Here is a 19,490-nt window from a genome sequence, read left to right as displayed (position 1 = left end):
CTGCCTTGCTGAATCCTTTCTGATGTGCCCCAGATCCCAACTGTTTTCGCTACAACATTGTTCCCGTTGAAGTGAAATTGTTTTGTTTTCTTCTGAAAACTATTTTGAAGCATTTCTGCGGGACCAGTTTCACCTTCCTAATGCAAACCTAATTTTGAATGAATTGCAGATAATGTTGCATCTCGTTAAAATTACAGTTTCTTTAAAAAAATAATCAGTTCGTTTTTAAGAAGAAAAATTGGGCAAACACGTTCGAGCCGGCTATATCATAGATACATATGCAAATCAAGAGATATCCAAAGATGAGCCCTGTGCAAGCCCACTGGTTACATTCAACCTTTTGCCTTTGTGATCTCTTACGTTTTGATTACATTTTCGTAAATAATCAATACGAACCTCCAGTTTGCATCTATCGACTCCTATATTTGTAGCTTTTTGTTAGTTCGTAATGAGCACCTTAATGAAAACCTTTTGAGGAGTTTTTCCAAAAAGTGGTAATTTCAGAGTACGGACCTTTATCGAGTGATTCAAATATTTTTGGAGATACAGATCCAACTCTGTTTGGACAGATCTGTTTTTCTGAAACCATGGTGATGCCGAGTCAGATCATAAAGATTTTCGAATTCCTTGCTATTAGCATTTGGCAGAAATACAGATCTATATTTTAAAAATTTTGCTGACTGTCTTTCTGTGTGGATAGGCGGGATTGTAGCAGTCTTCCATGTGTCTGGTAACTTACGGAGTCATTTATTATTTGAAAAAAAACTTTCATTAAAAGTCAAACAGATTTTCTAGAGGTATTACTACAGAATACCAGAATATAGAGGTAGAACTGATTTGCTTATGTTCAAAATTGATCAGCGCTTTGTGTATTAATTTCGTCGAGATGCTTAAATTTGTCAAAGTTGGATTGGCAACCTCGATTTCTTCCATAATAAAGCGTTTGTTTCCGACTCGAACCTGAAGATATGATTCCCTTTAGCATATTTACTTGCTTGGGCGGCTTTGAAATAATTTCTGTTTTTTTTTCTTGTGAGTATGCGTGGTAGAATTGACTTTTCCTCTAATTTTTCCGGTGTTTGAAAGTTGCGGTTGTGTTTTTCGATGCGAGCAAAGACTCTTGATATTCAATTCTCTCCTGTTCTGAAAACTCCATTACTATGCCATCTAATCTTGATACTTAAATTTGGATACCTTGTGGACTTCGCTTCCAATAGTTTCTCATGGGTTTTTAGTCGTTTCATCAAATTTGAGGTACAATTATTTATCTAGGGTGGTAGAGTTTGATTGTGGCTAATTGGTTCTGATATATTTAGCTGTAGTGTGTATGTGGTGTGTATTGTTTTAGCTGTAGCTGCAGTGTGCGTGTATGTGTGTGTGTGTTTGTATGTATGTGTGTGTGCGTGTGCATGGGTGATTATGAAAAATATTGTGAGATTAGGGAAAACTTGATTGAATAGTTTACAAATGGATAATTAAGTTTTACAGACTCATAACTGACAGGAAGCAAGAGTTCTCTATGTGGTTTAAGAGATAAGACGTCAATTTGTAGTAGCATAGGCTGTAGGTTTAAAGCTGGCTGTTTGAATTAATGAGGTAAACTGGTTTTAAAATGAGGTGTTAATGGGTTTAAATTGATTTAAGATTATTATGGCAAAAGGATAAAAGCGATGTAAGAGAAAAAAGAAATAGGGGAATTATTAAAAGTCTCCTTTACCCCATTTTCTTATATCATCTTCACCGCATTGCCAATCCTTTTCTAACATCGTTTTTACAACATTCCAACACCCAAATGTCCCAATTTGAAAGGAATTTTCCAAAAAAGTAATCCTTTACCCACTTGATCTTACATATTTTGAAGTTCGGTTCAGTAATTATGTTTGGAAAAGTAAGTTCTCAATTTGCTGTTGTAGTTCACGAAAAAAGAGTATTTTTGGAACATAAAAGTAATTTCCGCTGTCCTCTATGACAATATCTGACCAACAACTAACAACTTTTACAGAGACAGTGCTTGTAAGTAAAGAATGATAAACCACAATTCCTAAAGGTATAAATTGAGAGTATTTTAGCTGCAATCTTAGCAGACTTTTTCTAGAGCGAGAAACACAAAATCCTGTGAAATAATTTTTTATAGAATGCCTGAATGCCGATTCAAAATGACAACCAATCCAGCGCTGAGAAAGCAGTGTTCAATATTGCATAATAAAAGCTAAAATATCAAGTATTTGTCTTGCTCATGTCAGAAAAAGGGTCAATGTCAACGGATAGATTCTGTTCACAGCGTACTGAAGACATTGAGCAAATAAATGCCGGCAGAATCCGTTGAGAGCGTTGTTTTACACACCGTTATCACAGTTTTTCATCGAATTTACGCAACAGGCTTTTGTCGTTTCTTTTATGTAAACATGACGCATTGATAAACCTTTTCGGCCAACTAATATACTCTTAAAAATTTCTACAAGTGACGTACAAGAGATACAAGAGTAAATCACAAATCTCATGCTGATTCTCGTTGATATATCATGTAATGAACAAAGTAAAGTCGTGCTAATTTTTGGATTTCGCTGTTTAAACTTATAAGCTAATTTTGAACTGGACTTGAAGTATATTTCGATTTCCCGAACTTAAAGATTGAGTCAATTAACAATCTTTAGTTAATTCCAGGCGTTTGTTAGCAATATCGGTTCATCTTTACTATACTTATACTTGACTCAAATTATGATATAGTTAGTAATCATGAATCAGAATCAACTTAATAGTCTGAAAATTATGATAAATCATAACTTAATATAATCATAAAAACCAAAACATTAAAAGTCAAAAATTCGGCCACTCTTTCAAAGAAAGCTTGTTATTATCTCCCGCAAGTTGGACAACATTTTTATGATATAACTTTCATGAATTCGAGAAACTTTCTGTCTTGTCATTCACTACAACTCAATGCTGATGTGAGTCCAGGATCAACACGATTAACACTCTTTCAAGCTTTTGCTAGATAAGCACTGTTAATGAGTCGGACGATATGGTGAGTCACTGAAACTGAGTGTTATATATTCTCGGATTTCTGTTATAATTATGCAAAACACTCTCTGTTAAACAAGTGAATGAGAGAAGCAATCTGCAAATGATATCTTTGCTAATCATATAATCCTTCTTTGTTGTTTTAGGCAATGTGACTATGGTTTTATGCCTTCTCACCAGTATTCACAAAATTGCACTTAACTGAGATTTCTTCATTCTCAGAAATTGATCTCGTTTACGAACTTGACTTTACAGAAATTTGTCTCTTTCTGCAACTGAGCCCTGCGTTAACAAACGAGAGGAGTGTATTCAGCTGTAACAAACGACAGTAATCAATTAGTGGTCTTTCTATAGAATTGGACCCAACAAAAATCAATTTTGGATAGAATTGACAGCTAAACTGGGTCAGTTAATTTATCCCGGGACACTGGAAAATTTTGTCGTAGAAGATCTGAAAGAATAGCATCAATTTTCTCAACTAGAATTTATCAATAAATTATTGTGCCCACAGAAGTTTCTAAAAAGAAAAAAGACTCTTGATGAACTGATTAAAATATTTCTTGTTCAGGGTGTAACCTAAGAACTTGTAGGACAAAAAATTGTGTAAGGTAACATATTTCTCCCTTGACATGTAAACATTGTTATTGAAATTATGACAGAACTTAAGATCTTTAAAAAATTGACCATTGTCTCGCGATCATATAAGGTAACTCATGAAGGCATATTGATATCGAAAGAGGGCCTGGAGATGCTTATGCGTATGGTCAGAATATCTCTGGTTCTCATCTGTAGCTACATGATACCTGGAATATATTTGATCGAAGAGGATGTCGCAACAACTACCTTGATGTACAAGAGATCTCTCCTGTCCACGCCGCAAACCTTCCAATGCGAAGATTTGTGCGCAACTGGAGAAAGGATGACTCAAATTCAAAACTGCCAGTTTAAAAAGGTAGCAGATATTTTTTAAGTTACGTGCAATTCACCAGCACTGTTGCTCAACATTTACTGAAAAGATCTCTTCTGCTAGCGCCCCCCCCCCTCTTAGTTTTACGACCCTTTTCTACATGTTTAAACATGCTGTTGAAGTTAAGTACGTTTATACATGAACATATATGAACAATATGCATTTATCTAGAACTTATATGGTTTGACAGTATTATGTATTTCAACGAAAACTTGTTGCATATACCGTAAACATCAAAACAAATTTCTGTATTATATCAATTTTGGTATCATTGGCTACAATAAGGGGTTGATTTTTAAATTTTTCAGATTTTGGGGGAGGTGCTAAAATATGGGCTAGATAATTGTTAAATACAACTATTGCTTTCCGGTTTTGTGCAGTCACTGACGTGAACATTTAAGAGCAAAGCTATTTTTGATGTGCAGCATCATACCACATTCAAGCAGTGTTCGCATCAATGATGAGCAGGCAATGACAATGTCGGTGCCTCTTGGGGGTCGGGGAGCTCGGTTGGGGGCGTCCACTTGCCTTTCATCGTGGTCTGTCCTTTGGTGATGTTTCTCAAAAGCCTTAGTCAATTACCTTCATTTCATCGTTTCCACGAGCAATTTTTGTTCCAAAATCTTGTGTTCTGAATCATTATTTTCATGTTTACGCTGACTTTGACATTTTTGCGGTAAATGCATAGCGCCAATGTATGAAGATTATCGATGTCAAGAACGTTATCAGAGTCAACCTAACTTAACCTGAGTCGATTGTTTACTGGAAAACATGTGGTAATTTCACAGCTGGGCGTAAGACCTACAGCTGTTTTTACTCCACAAAATCCAGCAGGTTGGTCGCTGCAGGTGAAAGTCCGTGTCACGAATCCTACTTGCCAAATTTCTCTCGGAGTCCACGCCTCCAGTACCCAAACAACATTGTTGACTTCAAGGCTCGGATTCTGGATAGGTCAATTTCCTGTGGGCGTTCATAATAGGCAAGTATTCTCGGTCCCGCCTCCTCCAAATTGGTTCCAGTCATCATCTGACTTGTGTTCAAGTTTTCGTCTTCGGAGTAGGGTTCTTGTTGAATACACAGGCTGGTGTGTAAGGGAAGGCTCAAATAATCAGAAAGAGATTTGGGGTCAGTGAATCCTCGTCTTCGTTGTCGCTTCTGACGTGCGTCAAAGGGCGCACTTTGAAAAAAACTGTTTCTGTGACAATGGTTGTGAAGACGTCCCAAGTCAAATTGGCAGAACCCAGATTCAGAAAAAAGTTTAATTTTTTTTTGTACGAATCGGCTGCACTGTTGATGTTGCGCTGGCTCTTGGCGGGCACTGTTGGGTTGAATCAGCTCGTGTCGGGAATTTCTGTGATGGTACTGGCTTGTGAAGGGAACTGCTGGATCGCGCTGGCTCGTGGCGGGCCCTGCTGGTTACTGCCCGCTTGTAGCGGGCACTGCTGGGATGTGATGGCTCTTGGCGGGCATAGCTCTGTTTTGCTGCACTTGGAAATTCTTTCACTGGACCCAATTGTTGGTTTGTAACCGATATCTTGCAAATATATGAAAAAAATTCAAGTAAATTTACTGAAACGAGAGTGTTTATGTTTTGTGTGAAAACTATTGGCTGCAAAGTTTTTAGACAACAAGGGCTTTCTTTGGCTGGTATTTTTGTTTCAATATTCCGGGATTACTGAAAATTTTTGCGAAGAATAAAACAAAAATTCCTGATTTGAAATTATACAAACCCGGTTGATAGTTTGTGATTTCGCGCCTTCAAGGGTGGTTGAGGGGGGGGGGGGTTGTTTGCCCCGAAAGCCAATAAATGAGACGATTTGATAAATTATAAATAAAGTTCTCAAAGTTTATCTGAATTGATGAAATTTAGGACAACACTCCGTTATCAGCTGCTGTTATGCAGTTCCGCAAGACAATTGCAGGATGCAGGATATACTTTCATAATTTTTTCTCTGAATTTCATGTAATTCTTTTTTCATGTAGCTTTCTTTCGACCATCTTTACCATCTATGATGACCAATTTCCTTCCTCATTAATATCTTTGTTCACCAATTTGTCAACATAGGATGTAACTCTGTCGTTAATTCCAATTTGTTTGGGTTGCGTTTGTTCGCTTGAAGCGCCATGAGGACCTGGGGTCGGGGTACTCGGTTGGCGGTGTTGACTTGTTTTTTTTTCCTGGTCTGTCCGATGGTGATGTTGCTGAGAAAAACCTTAGTCGGTTACTTTTATTTCATCGTTTTCACGTGCATTTTTGCTTCTGAAATCTTGAGTTGTGAATTAATGTTTTCATACATACAATGATTCTAACATTTTTCCGGTAAATTCTGAGCCATTGTATGAAGATTATCGATGTCGATAATTGGCAATAATTAGCCCTTTAATAAACTAGTATGCAAAATTTCATCGAGTATGCAGGTTGTTGACAAAATCTGTTTTAGGTTTGAAACATCAGCTACCTCGTTGTTGAATTAAGAAAAAAATTGCTAGTTTTTAGAAAAACAATTGCTAAGAAATTGCTAAATGGCTTGTAACGGTAAGGATATAATTTTGTTCACTGACTCAAATGTGAAAAATTTATCGGATTTTGATAGTAATTAAAGTCTTCAATTTTGTTTTTAAAAGAGTATTCAACTGTTTCTTGATTGTTGGTAATGCGGATGTTGAATTAATGCCCAAACTACTATATTTTTGCGTAATCGCATTTACGTACATGACAACTCTTTGAAACATTCTATTGTTATGAAACGCTATTTAGCAGAGCGAGTACGATTACAACTTTGACATGTTTTCCAATGATCCTAAAATCTCTACGCACTTTTGCAAATGAAACTCCTATTCAACATAAATATTTCATATCTAACACGTAAAAAACAAATTGGAAGCTAATTTTACTGGATAAAACTCTTTACTGTACATTTAGATCATCAGAGAACGTTTTTTTTATCAACGCCGGTATCAGTGCACGTCTATAAAACTTCTCCAACTTGCAGCAATTTGGCGCAATTGAAAATCATCATTAAGAGACATATGAGGAAACGGACAAAACCTAAGGTTTGTATAGTTTTACTTTCGATCTAAATTTTGTCGAATACGAACAGTTCATTTCAAGAAAACAAGTTTCTGTCGGGCTTTTGAGATGCGCTGATTAATATGATCTGTTTATTCCTGTTTCAAGAAATAATCGAGTGTCTGTCACATACGGTTTTTGTGGAATTTCAGTGTTTTGCAAAAAGAACATGACATCAGTTTTTTCTCCTTTTTCCAACCCGAAAACAATAGCTTCAAATTTTAAATATTGAAGTCCATTTTGTTGAGGGCAACCGGTTTCTCTACCCAGATTGTTTTGAATAGAGATCAACTTATTGAAGCTTCTTGACACTTCAGTCTAATCGCCGATGACTTATAAACTGTTTTCAAGCAATGTTGGAAGATCTTTTATATAAACACTAAACATGAACACAGCAAAAACTGATTCCTGAGGTTCCCCCATGCTAATACTATTTTTGGAGAAATATCTTTACCTACTGACGCAGATTGCGTTTTGTTGGACAAGTATTCTGCAGTGAACTGCAGGAAATTTTGATCGAAGCTAAATTTTCCTAGTGCATAAATGGTAACAACAGTCGGATTACAAACAGCAAGACAAAAGCGAGGCTTGAACGTCATTTTCACAAAATTTTAAATCCTCAGGGACAATTTCCGGCCCAGTTAATGAAAATAGAACTAACAAAGTATTCAAATCCGTTTTAAAAAAAGGATAAAGAAAATTGATCAAAAGCGTTAGCTAATTGTGTTGAACCAATCTGTGCGCTTTTCTAAAAATGCTTCTAACTAGGCATAGGCGCTACACTCTACACGATCTACAATTTCAATCTTCCTATAAATTTACACAGAGCTCATATCAGTTATTTAAATTAGGTGGAGAATTTTATCCAGCTCTACAAAATCATACGTACATTTTTTTATTCTTAAATACAATTGAAGTCAGCTCGACGTCTCCTAGCAGTGTTTAGGAGATTTTATGCATTAACGGAATTTGATGAAGTTTTACTTGGGGCTTCTCTTCTTTTTTTGTTCTTTTATGAACAAAATTTTCGATAGCAAAAGGAAATTTTGTTATAAACTTTACAATCGTTATGTTTGTCTTCCGATGATCTAACGAAATTACTCAATCTTTCACAAATTTCAGTAGTTTTGACGTTTTAATGCAATAAAGAGAGATTGCTGTTTGCATGTGAAGACTGGAGACGGTTTTTTAGAGGGGATTAATGGATATGATCTCAAAAACTACAACAAAGAGATGCAACGTCAGCTGAATTGGGAAAGATTCCAAGAAAGCACTGACTTTTAATCTTTTGTCATGTATAAGAGCGAAATCCGTATTTACTTGAGTTTCAGTAAAAAAGTTTCTCATAGGATTTGTCAAAACTTTCAGTCTACTCCCGGCAGATTAATGTCATCCAAAAATAAAAATTTTACTAAGTCCAACATGTTTCTCTTAGCTTACTCCTGTGCTCAGCAAAAGACCTCCTTAAGGCATTTGACAAAGGTTGAAGCAACTATAAAAAGGGCTAGCCTTTAAGTGGACTGTACACATTTTTTTGTTTTTGAACGTTTGAGGTCAGAAATCATAACGGACATTGAAAGGTCTATTTGAGTGGAACTGTTTATGGATTCAATGCAAAGATTGCTTTGAGTTCTCATTCTTTTTAAAAACTATCAGTGGAATCCAACAGTCCACTCCGTTCATGAAATTACCTTGTAGCATTTCGAAACAAAAGATGATCATTTTCGAACCAAGTTTCGTTCAAACATATAATAACAGGAACATTCCCTTTTAATTGAACATCTAAAATAATTATTCGCTATAAAATCAACAGATTTCAACAATTCATCAATAGAATTGAAAAACTAAAATTCCAGAAGACTGAGCAGCATTTTCCAACTGGTAACTGGTTTCATAAACGTATTTGCCTTTATAGTACAACTGTTCGCCTCTAATTGAAAAACTATTTTTTCATACACAAAGTTCATACTAGCGTTCATTACCTCCTGATAATAAAAGTTTTTTTTCTTGTAATTTTCCACTCGGAGAATCCTTCTCTCAACAATTCTTGATGCTTTTAGTTCTGCAACAAAAAAGGAATGTTCTGAAAGACGACGCATTTTCAATCTCAACAACAAAGGCTCTATTTATTCGTGTCAGAGTTTTACCCAGTCTGAAGGAATCGTCAATAAAGCAGTGGGTCTTCCCATGTGATCAGATGTTCTAGCAACTTTTCTCATGACGTTAATCAACTCTTTATTTCTCGTTTGCACTTCATGAGTTTCCGGAACTACAAAAATTATGATTCTGTCACTCAAATTACTTTGAAATTGTTGCATATTATGATAGCCAGATTGACGTTTTTGCTTCATGGTATTGATTCCTTTTTTTATTTGGCAAATCCTCAAGGTTGCTAATGCATCAATTATTCTTGATTTGATCAAGCCACTCCTAACATCTGTTATCTCTTTCTCCATCAGTGCAATTGTTGTTCAAGAATTTTTTGAAAGTATACCAATATCGGCTTCTGTGACAGGAAACTGATAGTTTTATAAAATTTTTCTCTATAAAGAATTATAAAACTTTATACAGACTAATAAATAAGAATTTTCCTTCCTTCTAATAGCCATTTTGGTTTAACCCATTTCAAACAAAATTGCCGGATAAAAAATGGTCTGCTAAAAGGCTTACGGGCTGTAATTTCAGAAAAATTCAGTCGTGAAAAGGCACTAAAAAGCTTTTTTTTCAAATGTCAAGCTCCCATTTTTGTTATCCACTAAATGGAAATTTTTTTGAATATGATAAAACCATTTAAAAAATATCATCGAGTTTAGAAAACAGTAATATGCTAATCACACCTATATGAACAAGTTCTTGAAAAATAAAAAAACACTACAGGCTTTTATCGGGTTTCGAACACAAAAATGCTATTCACACCTATATGAACAAGTTCTTGAAAAATATAAAAACACTACAGGCTTTCATCGAGTTTCGAAACTAAAAAAATTGCTATTTTGAGCTTAGAAATGTCGGTAACCAAATGTTAAACAATGATTTTGAGCAATCACACCAGTAGGTCAACAGAGCAAAAAGAGTAGCCTTTCTTTTAGTGCGGCAAAAGAGACTGAGAAAACAAAAATTGATCGAACAAATTTGAAGCATTTTTGGGATTCGTTTTTTGTAACCTCAGAAACCGTTAAAATCAAATTTGAACAGCGAGAATATATAACAAAACTGCAAACTCGATAGATAATTGCTCTTTTTTTAGTTTCTACCTGTAAATTGTAAAGCGTTAGTTTTAAAAAACTTTTAATTTTCTTTGGAATCATGTGCAAAGATTCAAAAGTGCTTTGGTAAGTAATGACAGTCTTGAACGTGATTAGGTGTGATATTTAGGAAAAAAATCATGTATTAAACCTTACAAAATATTTTTTTCCTCTCATCTTGTATGCTAATACGGCAACCCCATTTTATTTCGGACTAAAATCAAATTTTTGATGGATTCTAAATTAGGAAAAAAATTGCTTCACCTGCTTGGGTGCTGATATATTTGTGTATCACCCTATAGCATTTGTAACAATTTTAAGAGCCAATAAAATGTTTTCGGAAATTTCTGAAGGAGTGTAAAATCATTTCGCTTTATTCTGCTATCTTGTGATCTGATCAAAAAAATTATAGTCATCCTGGTCTTATGGTGGTGCTTTTCGTAAAAAATTAATTCTACTATTATATAAAAGTGGGAAAAAATTCATAGACCGTTATATAGAAGTTTTTTCTCCCGACGGTTCACAAGGATTCGTTATATTTGAAAAAAAAACCAATTTTTAATAAAAAAAAAGGCGACAGTGGGAAAAAATGGGAAAATTGACAAGAGGGTTTGACAAGTGTTATTTTGTTTCTTACCTATCTATGGCTTTTGGTTCCCCTACCTTCAAAAATGAGCAAATTGTGAAAGAAATTTGTCGACGAAAGCTAATGATGCCTTCAACTCTCCACTCCGTAGCTGCCGCTATATGTTTCAATTCAATTCGGTTAAAATCATTTACCAGCCACAGTATGAATATAAAAAATATAACTGCTTGGAGGGATCCTCAAAGAATTTTTTTACTCATCATGTGGGACCTGAAGAAACCAACGAGAAAAACCTTGTCATTGAAGATTGAACTCAAGGAAAGAACAGAACGTATAAATCTTTGTTATCAAAAACATTATTCTCTATCAGGTTTTCAAGAGAATGTTTAAATTGCGTGTGCGTCATTTTCCTCGGATTGTTGGGAATTTATTCCTTTTTATGAAAAAAATTCCCACGCAGAAACGCAACGCTGAGTTCAGTTTTCAGAGACTTTTTCATGTAGCTGGAACAACATGTTATCTGCTGCAGAAGTCCTTGTTTGCATTTCTTGTTTGAGGCCGTGACGTAGTTGAAGTTACAGAATCGGTAACATTATAGTCCTTTCCGAGTAGTGGGATCATTTTTTTGGAAAATTGTGGCAAGTACATTTCAAAAACTGTTTGATTTTTCTCTGACGCATCACATCGTTCATTAGCTCATGTTCTCTGCGGAAAAAATAGACCTCGCTATGCGCTTTTGAGGGTTTCCGATATCTATGAGGTATGTCTTATAAATATCGTACACAATAAGTGCATACTCAATCGCCGATTTTGCAAATGCTTTGTAAAAAAAATTAGCGGACGTTGTTTAGAAAAAAAAATGTCTGTCTCTATGCATTATACAGCATTATTTGGAGGTTTTTCCGGACACTTGTAATGTGTTCTCTGGATGTTGATTTTTTTCAATTATGATACCTAGATATTTAACATGATCATGCCTCGCAATTTTCTGATTGCCTTATTTCAAGCTATTACCTGAAGGCTGTCTTCCCACTGCAATAGACAACCAATTTTTGCATTTTTTGTAAATGAGTTATATTTTAACCTATTCTCAACTTTAATTTTGTTTGTTACAATTTTTCCATCTTGCAATTGGTTTGTGTAGATTGTTGTATCGTCTGCAAAAAGCATAATTTCGTCCTTTTTTAATACTTTTGGGAGATCACTACTGTAAAAGAGAAACAACGAGGGCCCTAGCGCAGAACCTTGAGGAACACCAAACATAATTTCCATTCTGATTGGTTTTCACTACAACAAACGCCTTGTACCCTTTTGATCAAATAACTAGTTATATGTTCTCCAAATTTTACACGGAAACCTAAATTGTATAATATATTGAAAAGATTTTTCTGATCTACAGTATCGAAACCCTTTTTTGAGGTTAATAAAGACCTATACAATGTTTTCTGTCGTCTAATGTTTTTCATATGTATTCAGTGAATTCTAGAATGTGGAGAATGATGTAACAGAAGACTTATTTGGCTGGAGTCAAAACTGTTTGTGGGTTTAGTTGCGGAGTAGAGTGAAAAACTAAATTATTTCGAGAGCATGTGGAGTTACCGACATGCTCTCGAAATAATTAGTGTAGTTACCGAACTCAACTTAATCTTCTTGATAGCCTAATAGTCTTATGTATCCTGAAGAGAAAATAATCTAGAGTATCACGAAGCCAAAATTCATTGTTTTCGCTGCCCGAAACGTGACTGAATATTTATGGTATAAAAGTTTTCAATATGTGTCCAAAAATGTCTGCCTTGTTATATATTGTAAGAGGAATGCTTATGTTTTGAGACTCTAGTGAATGGAATGTCTACATTGCAAAAATTTTGTTGGTAGTTTTAAGATTTAATATACATTAGCTTTTTTAAAATGACAAATCAGACGAATTAGCTATGAGTGTGAGCAGAAATAGAATATTCTCCATAATCGTCCATATTTGTGCTTCTTTTAAAACAATTGTTATGAATCTTTGAATCTTTGTGGTGCAAAATTTTAATACCGAGAGAGCGAAACCGTAGTTTTTATCCATGTAACTAATTCTTCAACGATGTACAAAAAGAGGAAATTTGAGGGAAACAGACAGAAATTATTAAAATTTGTAGAAAAAAAAGAATGAAGATTTTATAAAAGTTCAAACTTTATTTGAGGGCATAGCCAAAGTAGTAGTAAAATAACGGAGGAAATTGTGACTAAAATTCCTGATGATTCTTTTGTGATTATTTTTCTTTGAGGTTGCTTCTCTGTTTCAATCAAAAATTCCAAACAATGACTCTGACTCATAAAATCAATGTTTACTGCTTTTAAGCTTCGAATTCGTTGCAACAATTATACAGCAAAAGTTTTGATTCAATACATTGATTTTCCGAAATTGTGCCGGTCAAGAAGTCCAGTAGAATAGCTGACGAGAGTTTAAACAGATGTAAACTGAAGACATGCAGAAACAAAATTTCTTGGCTCTCAAGAACTGGAAATATTATTCAGGCCACTCATTGTTCAAAATGAAAACAACTGTAAAGATCTGTACAGCATATTCATTGTGAAACTTCAGATATACCACGATAGAGACAAATTTTATTTAATTTTCTTAATTCTCTAGGTCAGAAAAAATATGTTAATTCTCCAAGTAAATGCTATAGGAAACTAAATTGAGGACGCATAACTTTAAAGTTACAAAGCAACATATTCGTGAGAGTTAGTGTGATTGTTTATAACTGGAAACTTTATCTATGACTAACATTTTAAATTTGAAATCAATCCAGTCAACTCAACTTAATATGAGTAATTTGAGGGATGCTCACTCAAATGCTGTTCGGAAAAAACTTTGCTTTTGAGACATTTTCAGATTCAGAATTTTTTTAAAAAGGTTTTATAGAGCAGCACAAACTCTGGAAACACTGTTATCGAGAGCTAGACAACTGGATTTGATTTCATGTGAAAGGCACTTGGCTCGCTCGTTTTCAGAATTTATTAACAAACTTTTTTAAAGTATGTGAATGTTTATTTTTATTGTTTTAGATGTCGAACGGGTGTGGCCCTGAGAAACTCCAAGGCACATTTCTCTCTGAGATCATGGATATGCTCACTACTGAAAGAACACAGACATGCTGCAATATTCACGACGCCTGTTATGGAACATGCGGAACCAAGGTTAGCTAAAACTGAACCCCCCCCCCCCACACACACACACACACACACACACACACACACACACACACACACACACACACGCTCTCGCAAAAACTTTTTGCCTGATATTTGTAATAAAATGTCTTGAGCTCGATAATTATTGAGGAAAACAAACTTGATATAATACTTTTTAGGATTTATATAACGTGATAGAAGCTTAAAACACTGGGCTTAACGGACATACGTAACTCGAACTGGTTCGTGGAAGTCGTTTTTTCTTCAAAAAACTTTTTAATGAAGTAGTTAAGATATCAATTTATCACTCATGGAGAAAACCAAAATTTCAGAGGCTGTGTTAGATTAGGAATAAAAAGATAAACAAATTGAAAGGTTGCAAAAATCAGAAAACGTATCCCGAACGTAAACAGGAAAGAGAAACCTAACGGAACTTTGTGCTTGGCAGGGACAATAATTCCAACGGTGACGTCTTAACAAATAGACGTACCAAAATGTAGAAATTTCAACGAATGTGATTGGTTGAGAAATTTAAAACACTGTACCTTTATGCGTTCAATTAGCCTAAATTGGACACAGCCTAATGCTAGATTATAATTTTTACCGCATCTGGCCATGCCTCGCGGGCCATGGCCATGCCTCAGCGGCCCGTGGGACTTGATATGAATCTATCACAACCGAACTTGAGACCAGTTTCCCCCAAAAAATTATAATTTTGCTTTTTCGGCTTATCGCAATTTCTGAACTATTTTACGTTAACGCGCATATCCTATTTTAAAACATGGAGAATTTGTTGAGCAATCAGCCAATCAGAAAACATTATTCCCATTTTCTCTATTGTGATTGGCCAGCTATAAAATTTCTATATTTTGGTACGTCTGCCATTTTCACTAGCGCCAATTCCAACCTACCTCTTAACTCTGCCATAACGAATTTGGTTCGTTCTGCGACAGCGAGTCTCCTTGTTTCAACATAATTAATTCTCAAAAACAAGCCATTTTTGAAGCAGTTCCTCGGAGATTTTTTCCGTTGTAAACAATATTGGGTTCTCAAAAACAAATTGAATTGAATAAGGTATATAACAAATACAAGAAAAATGAAAGTTTGAAGAGTACAACAAGAATACATTTATTAGTTGAAAACCCTGAAAATAGCTATAGAACAATAACAAGTAGGTCAAAAGGCCGTTTATTTTTTGCAGCTTAGAGCATGAAACAAACAAAATTTGTCAGCACTCTTACTTTTGAAGATATAAACTCCATTAAAATATTAAGTCCGCAACCAAATCTTTTCTCCTTCCTCAGTCGAAGAAGTCTCATTTGAAATCAGCTGAAAAAGGTTTTTAACCATATAGAATTTGCGTCGAAAATTTTGTAACGGCAACAGATTTTATCGCAAAATATCTGATGCAATACTAAAGTTGATTATACAGTTTGTGCACAAGTGGCAATACTGATTTGTTATTAGTGGAGATAGTTCAAGTTATGATACTGTTATTTTTGTATTTGAATTCAGGTATAATGTTCACGTGCAAAAAATAGTAGACATTTACAAAATATGTGAAGAAAACGTCAATAAATTGATTTGGGCTTTGATTGAATGTAGTAGACACTTTTGCTTGTCACTCTGTTGTTTTTTGCTATTTTGCTCTTAACTGCATTTGTTCATTTGAAGCTCGACTACAACATTTTCACAATTTGTTTGTTGAAATGCATTTTTGCATAGTTTTTGTAAATACAACAAATTTTTCTAATAGCCGTTTTTGCTATTCAGTGGTGATCTAGTGCCCCTTCTGCTATTCATTGGTGGTTTTTTTGGAAGTTGACTTCATATATAATTTTGGGAGAACATGAACTCTGACTATACAAAATATACTATTAAAACCTGACAGCATTCAACTGATGGGAACATTATTTAGAGTTTTCGATTTGAAAAATCCACAATTCTACCAAAAATGGTCACCAGTCATTGAGCTGGACGACAGATGCAGTTTTAGCAATCCGTACATCTTTACAATTCCATTCAACCAAATTTTGCGGTTTCATCGTAAAAACGATGAAACCGCAAAATTTGGTTGAATGGAATTGTAAAGATGTACGGATTGCTAAAACTGCATCTGTCGTCCAGCTCAATGACTGGTGACTATTTTGGTAGAATTGTGGATTTTTCAAATCGAAAAATCTAACTATGCAAACTCTAACTATGCAAACTCTAACTATGCAAACTGTTGCACCAAGAGGCATTAGGTGCTGCAAGGTTTGCTGTTGCATAGTTAAAAATGCAACAAGTAATCAATATTCCTACCTCTTATTTTTTTTGAAAACAAAAGTGTTCTCGTTATAATAAATCATTTCAAACTGCTCCTGTCATTCTCCTCTTATACTGCTTACTCTTTATTTAAAAAGCAGTTTCGCCACACATGAAGTTATAAAGGACGGATTCAAGGGCAGAAAATGGAAATAAATGTCCGTACTTTGATTTTTTTAAAATAATTACTAATAATTTAAGGGTAAATGGTACTGCTTAATGAAGCCTTACGGCCAAATCGAATTAAAATAACACAATTTTTGAAAACTGCCCGTTTTGAAAATTACCTTTTTTGAAATTAAAACGTGGGCCACTTCTTCGTTTACTTTCGTGAATTCTGTTTCTTCAGTTTCATTTGCCAAAGAAAGTTAAAAAGGAAATCCAATTAGTTTTTTGTTCCAACCCCCACTTTAGGGAGGAACTATATATTCAAATGGGTTTTTTTTTGTTCAGACAATTTTGGCCGATCGAATATATTCATTGTAGACAGCTGTGAGTGGTATCATTAAAAATCACCTATATCCTAGAATATGGAATTCAAAACATCTTTTTGAATTTCGTTTTTTTACATGGAGTTATCACGGTTTACAGTTTTGTGAATATTCGAATGTTTTTATTCACATTTTGAGTTTTGAACTTTTGCTAAAATTTAGCACAGTTTTTGCTAGTATTAAATATTTAACATAGGTTATATTTTATAAAATTAGAGTCTTATTGTTACCATTAGAGACTTAAGAGCGTTGCTGAATTGTTTGATTTGATTTTCTTCGGCTAAAATTTTTGATAAAATTTTCAAAGTTCAGACTTTTTTTCATCAGAAATTGGACAATAAATGCTTTTTCGGTCCAATTTGTTTAGGTTTGCCAAAAATGCAGACCTATAAACCGCTGACACAATCTGTCTAAACTCCAAAAGAGAGCTAGCTGAAACTCGGCGCCCTATAAAAGTCTTCTCGAATTAAAATTTTGCAGTTTTTTTTTTACAAATTTAGCTTGATAAATATACAAAACCATTATTTTTTTTAATATTTGAAGTATTTCACTCAAGAATTGGTCTTATTCCGAAACAATTGGAACTCTTCGGCGGTTTTTTGGGCGCGTCGCAAAATCAGGGATAGTTGTGATATTATGGATTCCTTCAATCCGAAATTTTTTAATTTTTATTTTGGTGCTGCCTCTTTTTTTCAAAACAAATTGCTTTTGATTTTTTAATGTTATTCACGGACGAAATTTTTTATTCACTGATCCATTATTGACAGCTCCCATTTGCGTCAAAATTAGGCCGATTGTAGATATGGTTTGTTTTCAGAGAACCTAATGATTTTTATGGCTTCGAAGAAGAGTTTTAGTAAACCTTAACTGAATTCTTGTGTTTTGCCTTCAAGTGTTATTTTTCTTGCACTCTGATTACTAACCATTCAAAGGTCTAAATTGCTTCTTCAGAAAAATAATTGAACCTGTACCATGCATTTCATTGTTACCTAATGTCTCTTATGTCATGGAATGTATTTGTTTTAAGGACATTTAGGTTATTTTTTGAGCTTGTCAATTTTTTTATATTATTTCTGTCAATTATTAGCTTGTTCTCAAAAAATACTGTTCAAGCTTTTTTCCTAAAGAATACAAACTAATTTTGTGTTGGACTGTTTTAAAAGAACGTTATCTTGGTTTTGGTACTACGAGTTTCATTTGGTGCGATACTACTTGGTTTGATACAAAATTCAATGACTTTTGTGCCTAATTGCCCATTTTTGCTGTTGTTTTTGTTTCTTTGGTAAATTGTCACATTACTTAACAATCTAACTGAAAAAAATTAAAAAACTGTAATAGAGCATATTTATTGTTTTCTTAACATATGGTTTTAAGGGCTGCGACACCGTTCTCTTGCAGAAAATGGTAGAGTTTTTTTATTTTTGCCATGTATTTGTTGTCAATTTCTGTTGTCATATGCCAAATATTGGGTGATTAAAGTTCTCAGTGGCCAACTATTGATACATAAATTAACTTAAAAACTGATATCGATATATAGCTAATGGTTTTATTGACTATCAAATTAATTTTTTTCAAAAAAAATTGTAAAATTATTCAACTTCCCTTTTTGTTCTTGATCGCCTTTATGTTCGTATTTTACAATGTTGTATCATTTCTTCAACTAGCGTTATTGTTGAGAGATCGCCTAATGTTTTGTTGAAGCACATATTTTTTCTGTTGGTTAAACCTTTTGACTGATGTCTTCAGGGCTTAAACAATTTGTTTCAGATTAATTTTTTGAAATTTAGATACTTTTCAATTTTTGTGTTATTTTTCGTTGTTATTTTGAAATAGTCGTTTTAAAAAACGACTTTTGTTATGTTCAAAGGAGACGCAAATGAAGATTTAAACTTGTAGCGGTTATTATTTTATAAACTTAATGCCTTCAACCCTGGTTTCGTAAACTTGTTTGTGAAATTTTTTATTTCATCTTGTACTTAATGCTATTTTATAGTCTTATGACTTAGTCTCACTGATAACAGGCGCAAATAGTTTTCAAAGAAGTTTCAAAATAAACTGCTGACTCTTTTAGTCAAAAGCTTACATTGGTTATGAACTTTGAAAATATTTGTTTTTAAAAAAGACAACGGATTTCTGAGATTTGCCAATTTCATTCCTGTTAACTGGTAGCTTAGCATCTCTTTAGATAAGCCACATCCGTTATCTAATGAAGTATAATTTGCTCTTTATAATGGCTTTGTTCTTGGTACAACCAGTTTTCGTAAAATATTCCTGATTTTCGCATATTCGAACATTTTTGTAGATTGTTTTTCTTTTCACAGTATCACAATAATGGGCGGTCCTCTAATAATTTGCAAAGAACGCAATCAAAATTATTTAAAGTTTTTAGGGTACAGTTTAATGTTTATTTGGCTGGGGCATCGTTTTCGTACAAATTTTTCGTGCAATTTTTTTTGTTTTTGCCTTTATTTGTTGTTCTTTTTGTAGTCGTGAGACATATCCTGGATAATGAAAGTTCTAAATTGCTCCCTTTAGAGGTATAAAAAAATCTCTCAATGGTTTCATTTGATGCATAATGTTTGTAATCAGTTTGACGTTAATTCTTTTCAAAAAAGCAACGTTT

The 19,490-nt window shown here is 34.1% G+C and overlaps 1 protein-coding gene across 5 annotated transcripts in view; it reads left to right on the top strand.

The window, feature by feature from the left end:
• Nucleotides 1-19,490, top strand: part of LOC142350440 (uncharacterized) — a 30,658-nt gene that overhangs the window by 9,557 nt on the left and 1,611 nt on the right. For 3 of the 5 annotated variants that reach the window (XR_012760882.1, XM_075402314.1, XM_075402290.1), the window contains exons 2-4: nt 3,168-3,425; nt 3,728-3,973; nt 13,944-14,075. Coding sequence is in view for 4 of the 5 variants with exons in the window: in XM_075402314.1 (XP_075258429.1) it covers nt 3,770-3,973; nt 13,944-14,075 (336 nt within the window). In the remaining variant the exon portion in view is untranslated. Of the gene's footprint in view, nt 1-2,616; nt 3,026-3,167; nt 3,426-3,727; nt 3,974-13,943; nt 14,076-19,490 lie in introns of those variants that run through there. The other 2 variants (XM_075402300.1, XM_075402308.1) reach the window with 2 other exon arrangements.

The sequence above is a fragment of the Convolutriloba macropyga genome, chromosome 1 (genome assembly GCF_964194025.1).
Source record: "Convolutriloba macropyga chromosome 1, txConMacr16.3, whole genome shotgun sequence".
NCBI classification, from domain to species: domain Eukaryota; kingdom Metazoa; phylum Xenacoelomorpha; order Acoela; family Convolutidae; genus Convolutriloba; species Convolutriloba macropyga.
This window is presented reverse-complemented; position numbering and strand designations above follow the sequence as displayed.